General features: G+C 40.7%; 1 protein-coding gene and 1 pseudogene across 1 annotated transcript; one reads left to right on the top strand and one right to left on the bottom strand.

Moving 5' to 3' along the window:
* The first annotated feature begins 590 nt into the window (after positions 1 to 590).
* Positions 591 to 1,417, top strand: LOC139448641 (uncharacterized; annotated as a pseudogene).
* Positions 1,418 to 5,531: 4,114 nt separating this feature from the next.
* Positions 5,532 to 15,018, bottom strand: LOC139448640 (uncharacterized). Its single transcript, XM_071230202.1, has 3 exons — positions 14,879 to 15,018; positions 7,104 to 7,384; positions 5,532 to 5,770 (listed from the first exon to the last, which is right to left on the bottom strand). The coding sequence occupies exons 1-3, from the start codon at positions 15,016 to 15,018 to the stop codon at positions 5,532 to 5,534; spliced, it is 660 nt and encodes a 219-aa protein (XP_071086303.1).
* Between the last annotated feature and the right edge of the window lie 1,884 nt (positions 15,019 to 16,902).

Below are 16,902 nucleotides of genomic sequence, written 5' to 3'. Positions count from 1 at the left end.
AAAGACTTCCTCAACTCTTTCACCTGCCTGGATTGACACACGATAACACTGACTAATAACAACACAGCAATCTGACAAGGACGTATTGTGAAGTCCGGTTTCATTATTATGACAACGTTGTTCCGGAATGTTTGTTGAGGTTGGATAAGGAAGTAATCCTCCTTCCTAGCATTGTCATCACTGACACGTTTGTCTAAATACTTGCTAACGGTGACGATTCACGGAGCATGAACGTAGGTGCTTGTCGCAAGATTGATCATGTGGTTAGGCTCGGTGACTTGGTTGATTGTACGTCATCATGTCCCTCGTGTTCGTGATTGTGCTTGTCTGGTGCAGACTCGATTATTTACAGACGGCCGTTATATAGCTTGAATATTTCTGAGTGCGGCGTTATACAACAAACAAACATAAATAAATAAACGATAAGTATAGGTTTCTGAGGACATAATCCCAACCGGAATCCACTCGTGTAGTACAGTATATGGAGGAAGTGAAGTAGGTAACCCAAATGGAAAATTTGTTTTCACAGTCATGAACTTTTCCTCCTTGTCATTTCAGAACCAACATACATCGATGTTTAAGTTACAATCATGACAAACAGCTCGAACCAACCTGGCGGACTTGACGCTGTTAGTTCGTCCGTATCCCTCGGAGGCAGCGCCACCTACAGTGGAGAGTACAACGCCATCTATACACGAATCTATACACGAATACACCCCTACTACAGTGGAGAGTACAACACGCGAAGATTATATGAACATATTGTTTTGCATGGGGCGATGGTGTGTGCTTTAAGCGTGTCCTTACGAACAGCACAACTGATATGCGTTATTTTTAACAGGAAGATATCAACTCTTTTCTGTGATAGCCTCACTCTGGACTCGACCTCTGAGTTTTCGGCGTAGACGTTGACACAGATCAGATACAGATATACCAACACAGAGACCCAGTATATATTCTTAATGGAGATTACAGCTACTGGAAATTCTACCTTTTGGAAGGATCTGTCATGAATGTAATGTCGTGCGCTGATGCAAATGTAGATCTCTATATTATGAAAGGTGAAGACATCTTCAACACATGGAAAAGATACAAATTTTGCTCCGACTGTTTTATTAAGGAAATAATTGTGACTAAGGCTGCCAAGGCTCTATGGACCATTACACGTTGAACGCATCCACGTCCGACGACAACCAGCATCTACGATACTTGGATGACGGCAGAATTCGAATAAAAGAGGACACTGTATAATACGAATGGATTTACAAACAGGTGCTTGAACAGTATAAGCTGTGACCTTGACCTTGATCTTCATTCAAACCAGGTCATCGTGTACCATTTATCGGATGACAGTTTTCTTGATGATTCATCTATAACAACAACATGCAACGCAAGGCCATGGGTTCACACGCCCTAGCCTTCTGCGCATGTCCGCTGTTCTTGGGTTGTGTTTTAACGACTTTCGTGTGTACTTGTTGCAAGGATCCACGAAGCAACGGCCTCCGACAAATTAGACCTCCTCGTCGCGTGTTGTCTCGTTTCCCAAACGAGAGGACATCCTTATTGGCAGGGAGACCCAGGGCTGAAGTGCCTCAGCCACCGAGATACGAAGAGGTTGATTCTAGCGCTCCGCCCCCTTGTGAACAAATACCTAATTGATGATGACAAACCTTTCAGACGATGAGTAAATGATTGGGGTTTAAGAGGTTTATATCACGCCAAGTCAACTTCCTATCTGAGTGGTAGTGAGGCTTACCACTTGGGAAAGCAACGAGTATGAGTATGGTGATGAAAAAACCGAGAAACATAAGCAGGGAAAGTCTTTGATTCGAATGAACGATCATTGGGCTCTGTCATCACTCTGCACATCGTATGGCGGCTAGAGCTGACTGGGCCCCTCAGTAGAAGATACAAGACATACGCTAATTACACTAATCAATTACCCTCAACTCTTATTCCGATCTGGCCAAAGCGCAAAACAGCGGCACAACGAGTATTTACGAAAATACCACTTAGATTTTGGCCTGGAGGAACTTAGGTAACGCGTCTTATTCTGCAATAATTCTATTTGTCACTGATAACACATGAGGAGATAGTTGAATCCATCGGCTTCAATGTGATTGTCAGCTTCGATTGCGGTGATTTAAATGTGTCAATATAAAATGCAGTGTAACATCTTGCTTCCTTCTAGTGATTGAGTGAGTGAGTCTTGTTCATCTCCTCTTTTGAAAATATTTCGGTTGCATCGCTGTGTGTCAGGCTGATGTGGGAAGACGTGCAAAGTGATGGAGGTCTTAGACTCGATGAGAGTATTCCTATCTAATCTGTCTGTCTGTATACAATTGAAATTCACGAAGAAAGCACCAGTTCGCAGTTTGGTCATTCTATATGTGTACTGAAGAAAAACGGTATTTTTGCGAGATATGCTCGGGAAAAACACACCCATGTGAAGTTACTCAAAGTCAAACCTGTTGCTATGGAAACGGAAAAAATGAAAATTTCAAAGTTTCATGAAATAATACCGATTAGTTTAATGGATATAATCAGGACACAAAATAATGACGGATGCACAGACTGACAGATGGACGGACATACAAGCTGATTACTGTATTCCCTTGTATTACATGCAATAAAAATTAAAATGAACAAGAAGGATAAGGGTTGGCGAAAAGCTATTTCATGAGAATTCAAGGATAAAAATGTACCTCAAATGCTAAGATTCTTAACTAAAACTTGCGTTTAGCCTATTCCTGGGTATAGGAGATCCTCCACAAGATTTACGGGATATGTTACAAGGACACATCCAGCATATTATAGCCTCAGGACGCATTGCATATGCTGTAAAAGCTACATCTGTATTCCAAATTTGACGCACCAGACACAAATATAATGTCCAAAGCAATTCCCAATTCTGACTTGACCCATACGTCTTTTTTGTTTCAGGTGAATGATTGACTTGCCTTTGCATCCGTTTGTGACGTTCACCTTTTCGCGTAAACCTGGTATCATCCCCATTTGATAGCGATTCATAAGCGCATGATGATATATCTGGAATCATATAATGGACTCTGGTTTTAGAAGAGATGTCTTGTGATTATGGAGATGGTGTTGTTGCTTTTGCGTAAGAACCGACCAAAATACACTGCCAATCCGTATTATTAAATTCGGACCGCCTCCGTGGTCTAGTGGTAGAGCGGAGAGTGGAAGGTCCGGGCCGCGTCATACCAAAAGACGTTAAAAGATGATACTTGTTGTTACCCCGTCTGGCGCTCGGCATTAAGGGGCTAAAACAAGGACTGGTCGGCTCGTATAGTCAGTATACTGTGTCTGAGTGGGGTATCCATGTTAAACTGCGGCATGGTATCTCAGTGTGCTAGCACCATAAATCAGCATCAGTCCGGACCAGTACAAGCAGCCACACACACACACGTGCATGCACGTCACTATATAAGTGCAATAGTCTTGGACGCGACGTTAAACCCCATTTCACCTCACCATTACTAAATTCGACAACGAAAACATTTCTCAACTACAACAGTTTAATGAAAAACAGTTTATAAATCAAAGCAAACAAAAACGACGATAAACATTCCAGGCGTAGGAATACATACGGTGGTGTGACCGATGATTGTGACATGTATAAGGTGATTGTTTCATCGATGCACATAGCTTGAGACGCCTTCAAAGTTCATACGACCTTTCAGTCAAGGAAAGAGACGAGAAGACCTGAAAACGATCGTGGGCAAAAATTCAAGAGAATGCGGCTGTTTCAAGTGACATGGTCAGTAACCGCCATATTGAAACTTAGTTCGCTGAGAACGAGAAGAGACAGTTTGAAAAATACGTGTTGGAGATGAAACCCGAAGACATGGAATTTACCAAACCCAGGCAATCTAAAAAAAGCAGCACGTTTTCTGTTTTGTTCCTTCTCATCCTTCGTTACAAAGTCCTGTGCATGATATATAGGTGAGAAAAACGGAATTCCCTCGACTGTAATTGGAATCCCCGACATTCGGTTGTGGTAAAAATAGTCCGTTTTTGTGGACGTGTCTTAATTGTTGACATTCATTTGGGAATACGTTCAATAACACGTGACAGTTTCAGCTGATCAGAATGCAGGATCTACAATGCACACAACGAAGATTATTTGTTTATTAACAACTGCCAAGGCAAGGATCAACTATTACCGGAGGTGAATAAAGCCTTCATCCTTTTTGGACGGCAGATTAGCACCATTCCAGTTATTTGACGCCAGCATGAACAAAGTCACTGAGCCTGACCACTCGATCCATGTAGTCGCTTCGTGTCACATTGGTTGTGGAGGACGTGTTTTAGCCCTGTGTCCCCACATGCCCCTTCCTTAGGTACTTTAGACATCCATAAGTCATTGACACCTTAGCTTCTAAAATGCCACTTGAAATATTGTTCATAGACAGATAGACAGACTGATAGTAATACGGGGCATAGTGAGTGTGCGTGCGTGCGTGCGTGCGTGCGTGTCTGTTATTGACTGGCATTGTAAACAAACGATCAACGCCGTCCACTGAACTTGACCACTATTTCCATTTCTCCTAGTTCAGACTCGAAGCCGTCAAAGAGTCACAGGCAAAGTAGCATGTCTGAAAAAGCTCTAGAGAGCTGCTACTCCAAGTCTCAAGGCACGTTTACGTGTCATTTGTGTAACGTGTATTATTAATTATACGTCAAGTGGAACCATTACTCTCTCTGGGAGATGCAGATCTACACAAAGTGACTCTTTTATTCGCAAGCGTTTCACACCTCAGCACAACGCGGCGGTAGGTTTTGTGTTCTGTTGCCAATGCATTACTTCACCTTAACCCTGTGTCAAAGTCGGTAAATATCACAGACACAAAGTCAATGACATTCTGGCCTGGCTGTATGGGCCTCTTCAACATTTTACTCTGTGAACTCTCCTGAACAAGCCTCTTGTCTCCTGACTGAATGACACTGACTTAGTATTAATACATAAAGGTCGCGACAGGTACTGCTGTTGTAGCTGCAGTCAGGTAAATACCGTACTTGCGTGTAAATTGAGAAGCCTTATCTGTGGCCACTGTTAGTTTGTTGTTTGACGCCGCACTCAGCAATATTCCAGCTATATCATTGCGGCCTCTAAATTCTGTCTGGGCAAGACAATTCTTTGATGGATATTGTGAGAAACAATCCACTTAGTCGGGGGTACGATGACATGCAACCAACCAAGTGACCGAGCCTGACCACCTGATCCATAGGTTTCTGGGGATCTATTCTAACCAGGAATCCTACTTCAGTCGCATACCCAATTGATTAATTGAGCATAGGCTCATGGGGACCAATAATAACCCAGAATGCTAAAAGGGTCAGTGCCCATCAACTCAGCATAACGACCAAAATAATCTGTGGCCCAAGTATTTAATGTTTGGGCCATTTAATTAACAGCTTTTGGGGTTTATTCAGACAGTGTGAAATGCTTTCTTGGATTCATTTTCATACCGAAAAGGGCCTTCCTAAAGTATGCATTCAGTGAAGTATTATATCTGTTCGTAGAAGTCGTGATCGAGAGAACTGTCAAGAAGAAAGTCATTCACGCATGCTAGGAGTTGACATTCATAACGATCCCCGAGAATGGATATGTTAAAATCTGTACATCCGTTGGTTTGTGTACAAAAGGAGGCACATTGTGTAGACGTGACTGTAATCAGTGTTTGGTGGACCGTGCAGGCACTTTTCAGATGACGATGTCTCCTGTACAGATACCAGAGAACTGCATCTGTAACGACATTAGCATTGACTTCGTTATCGTCGTAACAAACATCATTTTCTTTGTCATAGTGATCATTGTCACCATCCTCATCACTCCCAGAGAATCATGCCATGTTCATTTCATCATAATATTATTCTACCTTGACTTTGGGGATTGCCAAATAACATGTGTTAATTAAAGTGAATAGTTTATAGTGAAATATACCTAGTGTAGCAGCCATGTACTTTGCACTTCTAATGAGAGACATGATATTGCCAATTGAAACCTCTGATAGACCCAGCTTTTCAATTCAGGATAATCTACTTTAATTAATTTTATATTGTAGTATTTCCTTGACGCCTTAGTGTTGTAGTATCATGATTCACATTTGGAATGACGCAAATGTCTCTTGTTTACTGGTAATGTTTTAAAATATCTCCTTCCACATTCAGAATCGTATACTTCTGTCAACCGTACACTTTTCGATAATGAGATGGAGACTGAGTGCTCCATGACTTTCAGTTGGGTGGTTTTGATGCTGTTTGTCTCGATCTCCCTCGTTACATCCCTTGTCAATTAAAAACAAAAAACCCTATCGCTATTTATTTAATTTACAGAAAACAAAACAAGCTTCCAAGACAAAATACGAACAACTGCAGCCTTCTTGTTAGGGCCTAAGGGAGGGGTCTCAGCAGTTGTTCCGCATCGATAATTCCGGGGTTATTTAATTTTATTCGATTCTACAGTTTTCTGTGACACACGCGAGGTAACTCAAAGACGTAAATTGTAAACTGTTGTTGTTGTTATTGTTCGTTATTGATATCTCATGTGTATTAACATTTATCACCACTCTCGTTTTGAAACCGCATTCATATATATATTCATATATTTTATAGAACTTGGAGCAGAATTACACTTTTGTCTTGTGAAAGAGGTTGTGAAACCTCAAATTAAGTTCGCAGGGTATGTGATGTTAATTATTGATGCTGGGAGCATGGGTTGCCCAGTCGTCTAAGGCGACGCAATTCGCTTTGCAGAATTACCTCCCTTGGAGACGCCAGAAACCTATGATTTTGGGTTCCACTCCCGATTCGCCTGATTATGTTTCTAGGTTTGTCAGCACCATACCCGTGCTCGTGGGTTTCACCGAAGTGGTAAACGTCTGAGACCTGCATCACTTCGGGCTTTCCTCCTACATTAAGCTGACACGCCGCGATATAGCTGGAATACTGTTAAAAGCGGCGTTAAACCGAACTCACTCACTCGCTAATTATTGATGCCGCTTTCAAATGAAAAGCTTTATCCATGACATACATGCATAGAGTGAGATGAGTGTCGCCTGTGCATTCATATTACTTACTTTTTGTGTTTTGTAATGTGGCTTGGGTACTTCCGGTTTGACCGGAAGACTGACACACGCCATTTACCACAACTCCTTTCGACGTGTCGGGGACGGGATTAGGGACACAGGCCCCTTCATGAGGCCATGCACAGTAGTTGATACGGTAAACAAGTCCGGGTAGACATGTTGAGTGTTTAGCAACGCCATTGTCGCACACATAATGTGATGTGTTATCTGCAGGGTCACAATACGCTTCGCCGTTAGTCCGGGTTTTACAGAAGTTTGGATCACAAGCCTGGCTGAAACGAATACAGAGGCATATCAGTTACATGGTCAATGCTACTTTCCTTGCAATGAAGACGTCATAATTTATATTGCTCTAATGAGTTACTGTGTCTCTGGGTGGATTCCGCTTTAGAATTGGCCCCAACAACCTATAACGTTAGGCGACTAAACTGAAAAGTGTGGTCAGACCTGGTGGCATGGTAAATGTCATGGCATCGTATATAGCCGGCATGAATCGTTCCCCAGAACAACAGGAGTTTCTGGACACTCGATTATTCAAAAGCCGACTGTGGCGTTGGACTGTTGTTCAGCGCGCCATTCGGCAATATTCCAACTATATGACCCGAAAATCCGCTTACTGGCATCATGAGCATCGATCTACGCAGTTGGGATACGTTGACATGCATCGTACATTGTGGTCATGCTTGTCTCACATCCCGTCACACTGGATCCGCGTCTCGTCATACCAGTCGCACATCTTGTCATTTCGGTCGTGCAACGTGTCATATTTGTCGTACATCTCGTATTACTAGTCACACAACTCGTCCTACTCTTACATCTCGTCATACACTTACATCTCTTCATACTAGTCGTACAACTCATCATCATACCAGAGCCGTCATATAGCTGGAATATTGCGAAGTGCGGCGTTAAATAACAAACAAACAAACATCACACTAGAGGGGCGGTCGGATAGCCTTGTGGTTAAAGCGTTCCATCGTCACGCCGAAGACTCGGGTTCGATTCCCGACATGGCTACAATGTACATTGATACAAGTGCATCTCGTTATACCAATACAACTCGTCATATTGATCATGCATCTCGTCATACTCGTAGTGCATCACGTCATACTGGTCGAACATCTCGTCATACTAGTCTTATAGCTCATCCTACTAGTCGTGCACATCTGGTGGAGTGGCAGTGTGCGGCATGGTACTGTACGTGGCTGTCTTGCCGAGTATACCAAACCTATAGGATTGTAACATGTAGTAGGCACGCAACTCTGGCTCACAAATAGCGGCGCCTTTAGTTTCACTGTGCCCTTCGTCATCCCACGAACATCAGCGTTATATAACACATCAAAATTATGATAGTAGCTGTTAAACAATAGCTGCCCGGTAAATTTCATAGTTAAGACAGACATTGTGTTTTCATCTGAGAGGTATTTTTTCTGCTGCGGAGGACATTTTACTCCACCGGGAGGGATGCTTCTACGCCAGCTGGACCCAAGAAATCTGGTATCGTTTTCAGAAGAGTGTGGACCTAGGAGGGATTTGGTTTTGATTTAAACGAATTTGGTTCACAAGGATAATGATAAGTTGTTACAACTTAGATCCCCCTTTCCAAAATATGTACATCATTATCGTTATAGCACAATTTAGATATGTACAAAAGACAGGGAGTATACACAATGAGAGAAGAAGCAAGAAACAGGGTATTACATTAAGTTCAATCTATTAGTGTGGTTGATACATCACTGAGTGAAACGACAATGGCGGGCGTGGTAGCTGTGACGGGAGGTCCCACTAAGCAATATTGATATATCAGGTTTTGTTTTTACAAACTTCCGTTACACTATTAAACTTTTTTTCCCTTGAGGTTTCATAACATTAGCAATCTCTGTAATTGAAACAAGCATTTTCACCCGGAGACTCAAAGGCACAGCTGAGACTGTCCATCAGACCAATTCAAAATAAGTCATAATTAACCGACCAAAAGCAAAACATTGCACTTCTTAAACCGTCAGAACAGTCAGATATAGAACACATAGTTTGTATTTGGTTTTAAAAGAGCTAGAGTTCTGGAATCTCTAATTGATAGGGGCATATCTTCCCATATTTTTACATAAGGTTAACTATATAATGTGTTCTGCTGAATAGAATCGATATAACTTGTACATTTCGTAACTTGTACAGAAATATTGCACCGAAAGAATTGGTAAAAGTTCACACATGTAGACAGTGACTATATCATTGTTAATTTGATAAAACAAACAGAGTTTGCGATACTTTCCTCTTTCTGCAAGTGTATATGCTCCGCATGATTGGCGCCAGTGTGCTTTCTTCGATAGGTTGTTAATTATCTTAAGAGATCCATTAGTGCGATTTTATGATGATGGAAGATGAATACGCAATGAAAATGTGGCGTGATTGTGTTACACAGACCGTGAAGACACATTCGGATCCACAAACATAATCGATGTCACAAAAATGAAGAATTCTTTATGCCGCTCATTGCTGACTCGTCTTTAACAGGGGATAATGTAAGTGAACTTTGCACAATCGATTAAATCTGGCAGGATTAAGAGGATGTAGCCACGTGACTGGCATCACTAAGACTGCTGATCATTAATGTGACGCAGCGTCTGGCAGTTACCTCACCGGCGTCACACAATGTTCAGTGCCTCACTGACGTCACACAATGGACAGTGACTCACTGGCGTACACAATGGACAGTGACTCACTGACGTCACACAATGTTCAGTGACTCACTGACGTCACACAATGTTCAGTGACTCACTAGCGTCACACAATGTTCAGTGACTCACTGTTGTTACACAATGTTCAGTGACTCACTGACGTCACACAATGTACTGATCAGTGACTCACTGCCGTCACACAATGATCAGTGACTCACTGACGTCACACAATATTCAGTGACTCACTGACGTCACACAATGTTCAGTGACTCACTAGCGTCACACAATGTTCAGTGACTCACTGTTGTTACACAATGTTCAGTGACTCACTGCCGTCACACAATGTACTGATCAGTGACTCATTGACGTCACAATTGACAGTGACTTACTGGCGTCACACAATGGAAAGTGATTTATTGGCGTCACACAATGGAAAGTGACTCACTGGCGTCACACAATGTTCAGTGACTCACTGGCGTCACACAATGGACAGTGACTCACTGGCGTCAGACAATGTTCAGTGACTCACTGGCGTCACACAATGTTCAGTGACTCACTGTTGTTACACAATGTTCAGTGACTCACTGCCGTCACACAATGTACTGTTCAGTAACTCACTGGCGTCTCACAATGGACAGTGACTTACTGGCGTCACACAATGGAAATTGATTTATTGGCGTCACACAATGGAAAGTGACTCACTGGCGTCACACAATGTTCAGTGACTCACTGGCGTCACACAATGGACAGTGACTCACTGGCGTCACACAATGTTCAGTGGCACTGGCGTCACACAATGTTCAGTGACTCACTGACCTCGCACAATGGGCAGTGACTCATATAGGTTACACAATGTTCAGTGGCACTGGCGAACATGGACAGAGACTCACTGGCGTCACACAATGGGCAGTGACTCACTGGCGTCACACAATGGACAGTGACTCACTGACGTCGCACAATGTTCAGTGACTCACTGGCATTGCACAATGGACAGTGACTCAATGACGTCACACAATGTTCAACGAATCACTGACGCCACACACTTGTCAGTGACTCACTGGCGTCACACAATGTTCAGTGATTCATTGGCGTCATCCGATGTTCAGTGACGAACCGATGTGCCGTAATAGCCGTAATCGCGTTTGAAACATATTAATGGGTCCTGCTTGTAGTTTATCATAGCACAGAATTGACAACTTGTTAGGGACAGCGATGGTATCACCAAAACATGTCATTCGTCTTGATTGTCGTTTCACGGATCTTCATTATTGTGATGAAGTTTGGAGGCCTGCAGCCGAAATGTTTGCACGGAGGAAAGTCGCCAGTATAAGTAAACACAGATCTCACGTGGTAATTTGTTTTATGAATGGGAACATAAACTGAATTTCTTGACCACGTCGATTGTACAAACACTGTCGTCAATGAGGAGTTCAAAACGTGAACTTGCGTTTTGATTGATGTTGTACGCCACATTCGGCAACATTCCGGATATATACCAGCGATTTGTAAATAATCATGTCTGGACCAGACAATCCATTGAACAACTATCCGTCCGTCGAGATACGATCGAGCCGGACCTCCCGATCCATGTGGGATCCAGGCGCTCGGCATTAAGGGGATAAAACATACAGACAGACAGATTATTCAGTAATTTAGGCATCAAGGCCCATAGTACAATGCAGATTGGATATCAACATTGTCACGTGATGTACATGATCAGATTTTAAATCTAGTTACACATTCCTCATTTTAAAGACAGTTTTTAAGAATACAGAAACAGCATGAATCATATCAGAATTTTCAGAGTTTAGCAGATTTATCATTAACTGACGGTCTTTAAAAGTACCTTACAACATGGGGAGAAATTTATACCTTAAATGGGAATACTTTTCTACCTGTAAATAAGACATGGTATTGATCCCCTACTTTTGCGGATGAACAGTTTGTACAAATAGAATTAATAATTTCACCGTCTTTGGACCAGCGGCATATATTTACATTAAAATTATGCAATGACATTCTAAGTTTACAATAAGCTCTGATTAAACTTTTATCATTTAAACAAGTTAAATATCTTTCAGTTTGTAACAAGGATTTTACTGTGCTGTAATTGCTGAGCTAAAGTGATTCAGAAAAACTTTGGTGCCACTGTTGACAAAATATATCCTTCAGTCTTTGCTTAAATGAATATAAAAATAACTGGATCTCCCACATCTTGAGAAATCCATACACATGAAAAGCCACTAACAAATAATAGATTTCACACATCTGAAACCCAAATATTTTTTTCCATTATCATCAAGTGCCTTTAACATTTGTAACACTGATATGGGTATCTATCAGGCATCATTCTAAGTAGGTTAATTCAATACTTAATTACCCTTAATTGGCTGGCTACAAAAATATTACTACGGCCTGTTTCTCCAAGGATTACCTTGTTTGAGGCAAACGTACCAACACCTAGAACACATTTGAAATATGAAGTGTGACTTTTTTTCAAATGCAGCGTAATACTTAGCACCTCATATTTCAGAACCATACAAAAGTATAGGCATAGTTTTGCCTTTAAAAATAGTACATGCTGTGAAAAATGATACACGACTATTTTTCCTGAATAAATGATAAAGAGGCATAATGGCTTTCAGCGCCTGAGCAGCCATTCGCTTACACGCCATTGACCATGACAATCTAGAGGAGAACATAAGACCGAAATATTTATAGTAAGTGACTACACTCAAGGCAGACAAACCAAGAAACCACTTTTCATGTTTTGCAACAATACCACCTTTTCTAAAAACTACAACATTGGTTTTATTCAGATTTACTTCAAGGCTCCATTTTGAACAGTAACTCTGTAACAGATTTAACTGTTTTTGAAGCCATTTACAGAATAGGAGTGAGTGAGTGAGTTAGTTAACGCCGCTTTTAACAATATTCCAGTTATATCACGGTGTGTCAGCTTAATCTTGGAGGAAAGGCCGAAATGATGCAGGTCTCAGACGTTTACCACTTCGGTAAAACCCACGAGCTGACAAACCTAGAAACATAATCGGGGCGAACCGGGATTCGACCCCACAATCATAGGTTTCTGGCGTGCCCAAATTACAAGATCATGAGCAAAAAGAAGGAGCATAATGTCCATTATTTCTTGTGTTACAAATATCCCATGTTGTCAACTATTTTGCAACTCTATAGCAAGTTCATTTATGAAAAATATAAACAACAACGGACTTAAAACACAACCTTGTACACTGTAGGATGTTATTAAGCAGTCCGTACGTTCATTATTGATCTTTATACATGCGCTGACTGATGCATACACTTTTTTTAAAAAGTACAAATATTTTACCATGACATCTCTTAGTAATAAGTAAATACATCCTATTAACATAGTCAAAAGCATTTTTATAGTCAATAAATACAATAAACCCTGCTTGAGACTTCGACAGTAAATCATTTTCTTCCATCCAGATTCTCAAGCGTTTTTCTATGATTGACGTGAAGATTTCCCCCATAACATTTAGTAGTGAAATGCCTCTATAATTATTTGGTTCACCAACTGACCCAGATTTATATAATGCAATAATCATACTTATATTCCAAGATTCGGGAAACATACCCATGTCAATGTCAATAATCTTATTGAACAATAGCTTCAAGTATGGTGCAAAGAGATTCGATGGTTGTTTAAAGAATTCAGGGGGTATCCCATCTTCACCTGCGGACTTCAGGTTATTGATAGCGTCCGTGACCTCTCTTTCAGTGATCTCACCTGACAGGAGCTCATCCGAAAGAGGTAAATCATTACAATTATCACATGTTTGAGATTGCAGAAACACCTCCACAACACAATCAAACTCATTATTATCAGACCCTGGTAAGGGATTAAGAAGATCTTTAAAGTAAGTCAGCCAGTCACTTGGAGATATATAGCTTCTCAGTGGACCACGCTGTGTGGCCTTTTCACTGTCTTCCAAAACTGTTTACAATCACTGTGTTTAGCAGCAGTATTGATTTCTTCATTTAAATGTAGGTCATAGTTAAGTTTCTTTTGGTAACAACATTTCTTAAAACCATCTTTGGCTGATATGTACTGCTTTAAAACATAAACAAAAAGCGATTGGGAAAGTTAGCAAAAATAATTACTGTTTTGATTGATTATTGTTGTTTGACGCCGCCCTAGTCCAGAAACATCACAATGATCTGTAAACAATCATGTCTGGACACGGCAAACCAGTGACTGATATTGTGAGCATCGATCCCCGCCGTCGGGGTACGATGACACGCAATCAACCAAGTGAACGAGCCTGACCACCCTCTCCATTCAGGATACATCATATGTTGCTGATGTACAATTCTGACGTGGAATCCCCAAATCAAATAGTCCCGAGAACATTTTTGGATCATAACACACCATCAACATGCCAACATCATAGGTCACACCAATCAGACATTGGTCAACATTTGGCATAACGACCATCGCCTTTCTCAAAATACATGCAACAGTCAAACGAAACATGTGTATAATTTGCATAATCCAATATGGCCACCAATTATCAATATATATTCCATATTTTAGATGAGCTGCAACATATTGGTCAAAAGAAACCATGTTTCCTTTTGCAAAAAAGCCACACTTTGTTTTTAAAGAGATACTCATGACAGCGACTAGCGTTTTCGAAACTTGACAGATCTACAAAATTCAAGATGGCCTCCAAGAGATTAATGGATAGACGTATAGCATCTATACACTGTTGGTGTCTGATGACGTCTAACACACTAATGTCTATGGTTCCATAACGTAACATTTTCTATTTACATTCAGTTCCACAAATTTCAACTTATCCAAACTTTACTCAATATTTGTTTTTATCGGAGCTATATCACGCAAGGCCTTAACGAATAAGTAACCTAATAATAATAGTAATAGAACTTCATACTTGATAGAACTGTTGTAAATTTGGGTTTCATATTGAAACGTCTTATCCAATGAAACATCTGACTTTTCTGCAAAAAGACCCTAAACGGAAAAGATTCAAAAGTTTTTTGACGATTAAAACATCAAATGAAATTTCATATCTCACTTACTTGCCAACTATCCCTGCACACAACAACACCAAACGGAAGAAGATCGACATCGCTCCACACAGAATGTTACAGCGACTTAAGCCAGTGCCATACTGACTTGTGCCAGGCACTGTGTTCCAGAGATATACCAATAGATGCATGTATTGATTTTCTCGTGACAGTTAGCAAGCAGACTCTTTTCTTTTGTTTAGTTTGTTGTGTAACTCCCACGTCTGCTATATTCCATTTGGGTAATATATTTAATGAAACGTTAAGCCTAGTTTCAACTTACCTCACATGACAAAATAATTATCTTCAGAGGCACGGTTCGTCACACAGGTTAACATTGTTTAGCTGTTGCTGGTTCTTTTTAACATAGATACTTCAATAAACTCAACAAAACCTTTTCCATAACCATTGAATTATCTGCTAAAAGTAGCCCATTGTTCACTTGAGACTGTATCATTAATAATACAAATAGGATACTTACATTTAGTTTCCATCGACCAAACCGACATTGTACAAGGGTTGTTTTTCGTTTACAACAACTTATGACATGCAACATATAACATGCCTTGGCATGTGTTCACATGCTTATTTATGCGTAATGCAATATGTTAAAAAAACACCCGAAAACTATAATACGACACATATCATGTCAATACTACTGTGACCCTCTGGAAAACCCTGATTTTAACAGGTCCTAGCAACCTATGTTGGTCGTAAGAGGCGACCAATAGAATCGTCGGTCACACTGGGTGACTTGGTTGATTCTTAGTACCCTGACAATGTCAGTAACTGGATTGTCTGATCTAGACCTGATCATAATCAGCTCACCGTCAAACAGCATAAGTAGAGCTGAATGCGGCGTGTAACAATAACAGACTTAACCTAAGCGATATCGATGTTGCTTCACAATTTACACTCCAGTTGGGTATTGAACCTGTGTCCTCTAACATACAGGAACAGTCTACTTTTCCATTTTCAGCTATGGTAGTGAGTGCAGCAGCGGCAAGACGTACCTTTCGGGACTTCAATGGACAAGCACCAAAGTCAGTGACATTAGACTTTGTCAGAGGAGTTCATACAATAAAATGATGGAGAGGCCCATAAAGTCCTGACAAGATGCCATTGAGTTTGTGTTATATTCAGCGACGTAGAAACAGGGTCGAGGTGGACAGAACCGATTGTTTTATAAATTTCGTCACACAGTAACCTGCATTGGGAATCAGCCAATACTACAACGTTGATGACTAAAACCAATGTCCATGAAAGAATCACATATGTGCTTCACAGAATATGTGTTGTTGTAATTCGGCTAAATTGACAATAATCGCCAAGACTTGAAGGAATAATGTAAATCCTGCTAGGGTTCATTCAGGTAGCTAAAGAACTGTAAGTTCCCATGGTCCCTGGTATGGTGATCTGCCCCCAGTTGCTGGCGATCTATAGCTCTTTGTTTACAATGTACTGTTCTGTCTCTATTTGTATGGTTCCATGCAAGTTTTAAATAATAATCTGTGATAAGTCTAGTTATTTTGTTGTCCGTTGCTCACAGGTTTTCACAGTTTACATGTATTTATTATATATCATTTTTGAAAGTCACGATATGGCTGAAATACTCACTCACCCCTATCAAAGCTGTAAAGGAGGCCACATTCTTGGGACTTATTTTTGATAACCATTTAACTTTCCCCCTACATATTAAATCCTTAAAAGCTAAATGTATGAAGGCACTCGATTTATTGAAAGTAGTATCTAATTCGAAATGGGGAGGGGATCAAACAACCCTCTTACACTTGTACAGTTCACTGATTCGTTCAAAACTTGATTATGGCTCCCTCGTCTATGGTGGAGCCTGCAAAAGTAATTTACCCAAAATACATACTATCCATCATCTGGATCTGAGGCTTTGCATTGGAGCCTTTAGAACGTCTCCCATTCACACTCTGTGTGTAGAAGCGGATGGACCTTCTCTTAAACAACGATGTCTAAAATTATCTTTACAATACATCACTAAATTATGTTATAATGGATCAAATCCA

Source organism: Haliotis cracherodii, unplaced genomic scaffold, assembly GCF_022045235.1.
Source record: "Haliotis cracherodii isolate W230 unplaced genomic scaffold, xgHalCrac1.p SCAF_7, whole genome shotgun sequence".
Lineage (NCBI taxonomy): Eukaryota > Metazoa > Mollusca > Gastropoda > Lepetellida > Haliotidae > Haliotis > Haliotis cracherodii.
Note: the sequence above shows the minus strand (reverse complement) of the source record. Positions and strands in the feature narration are given on the sequence as shown.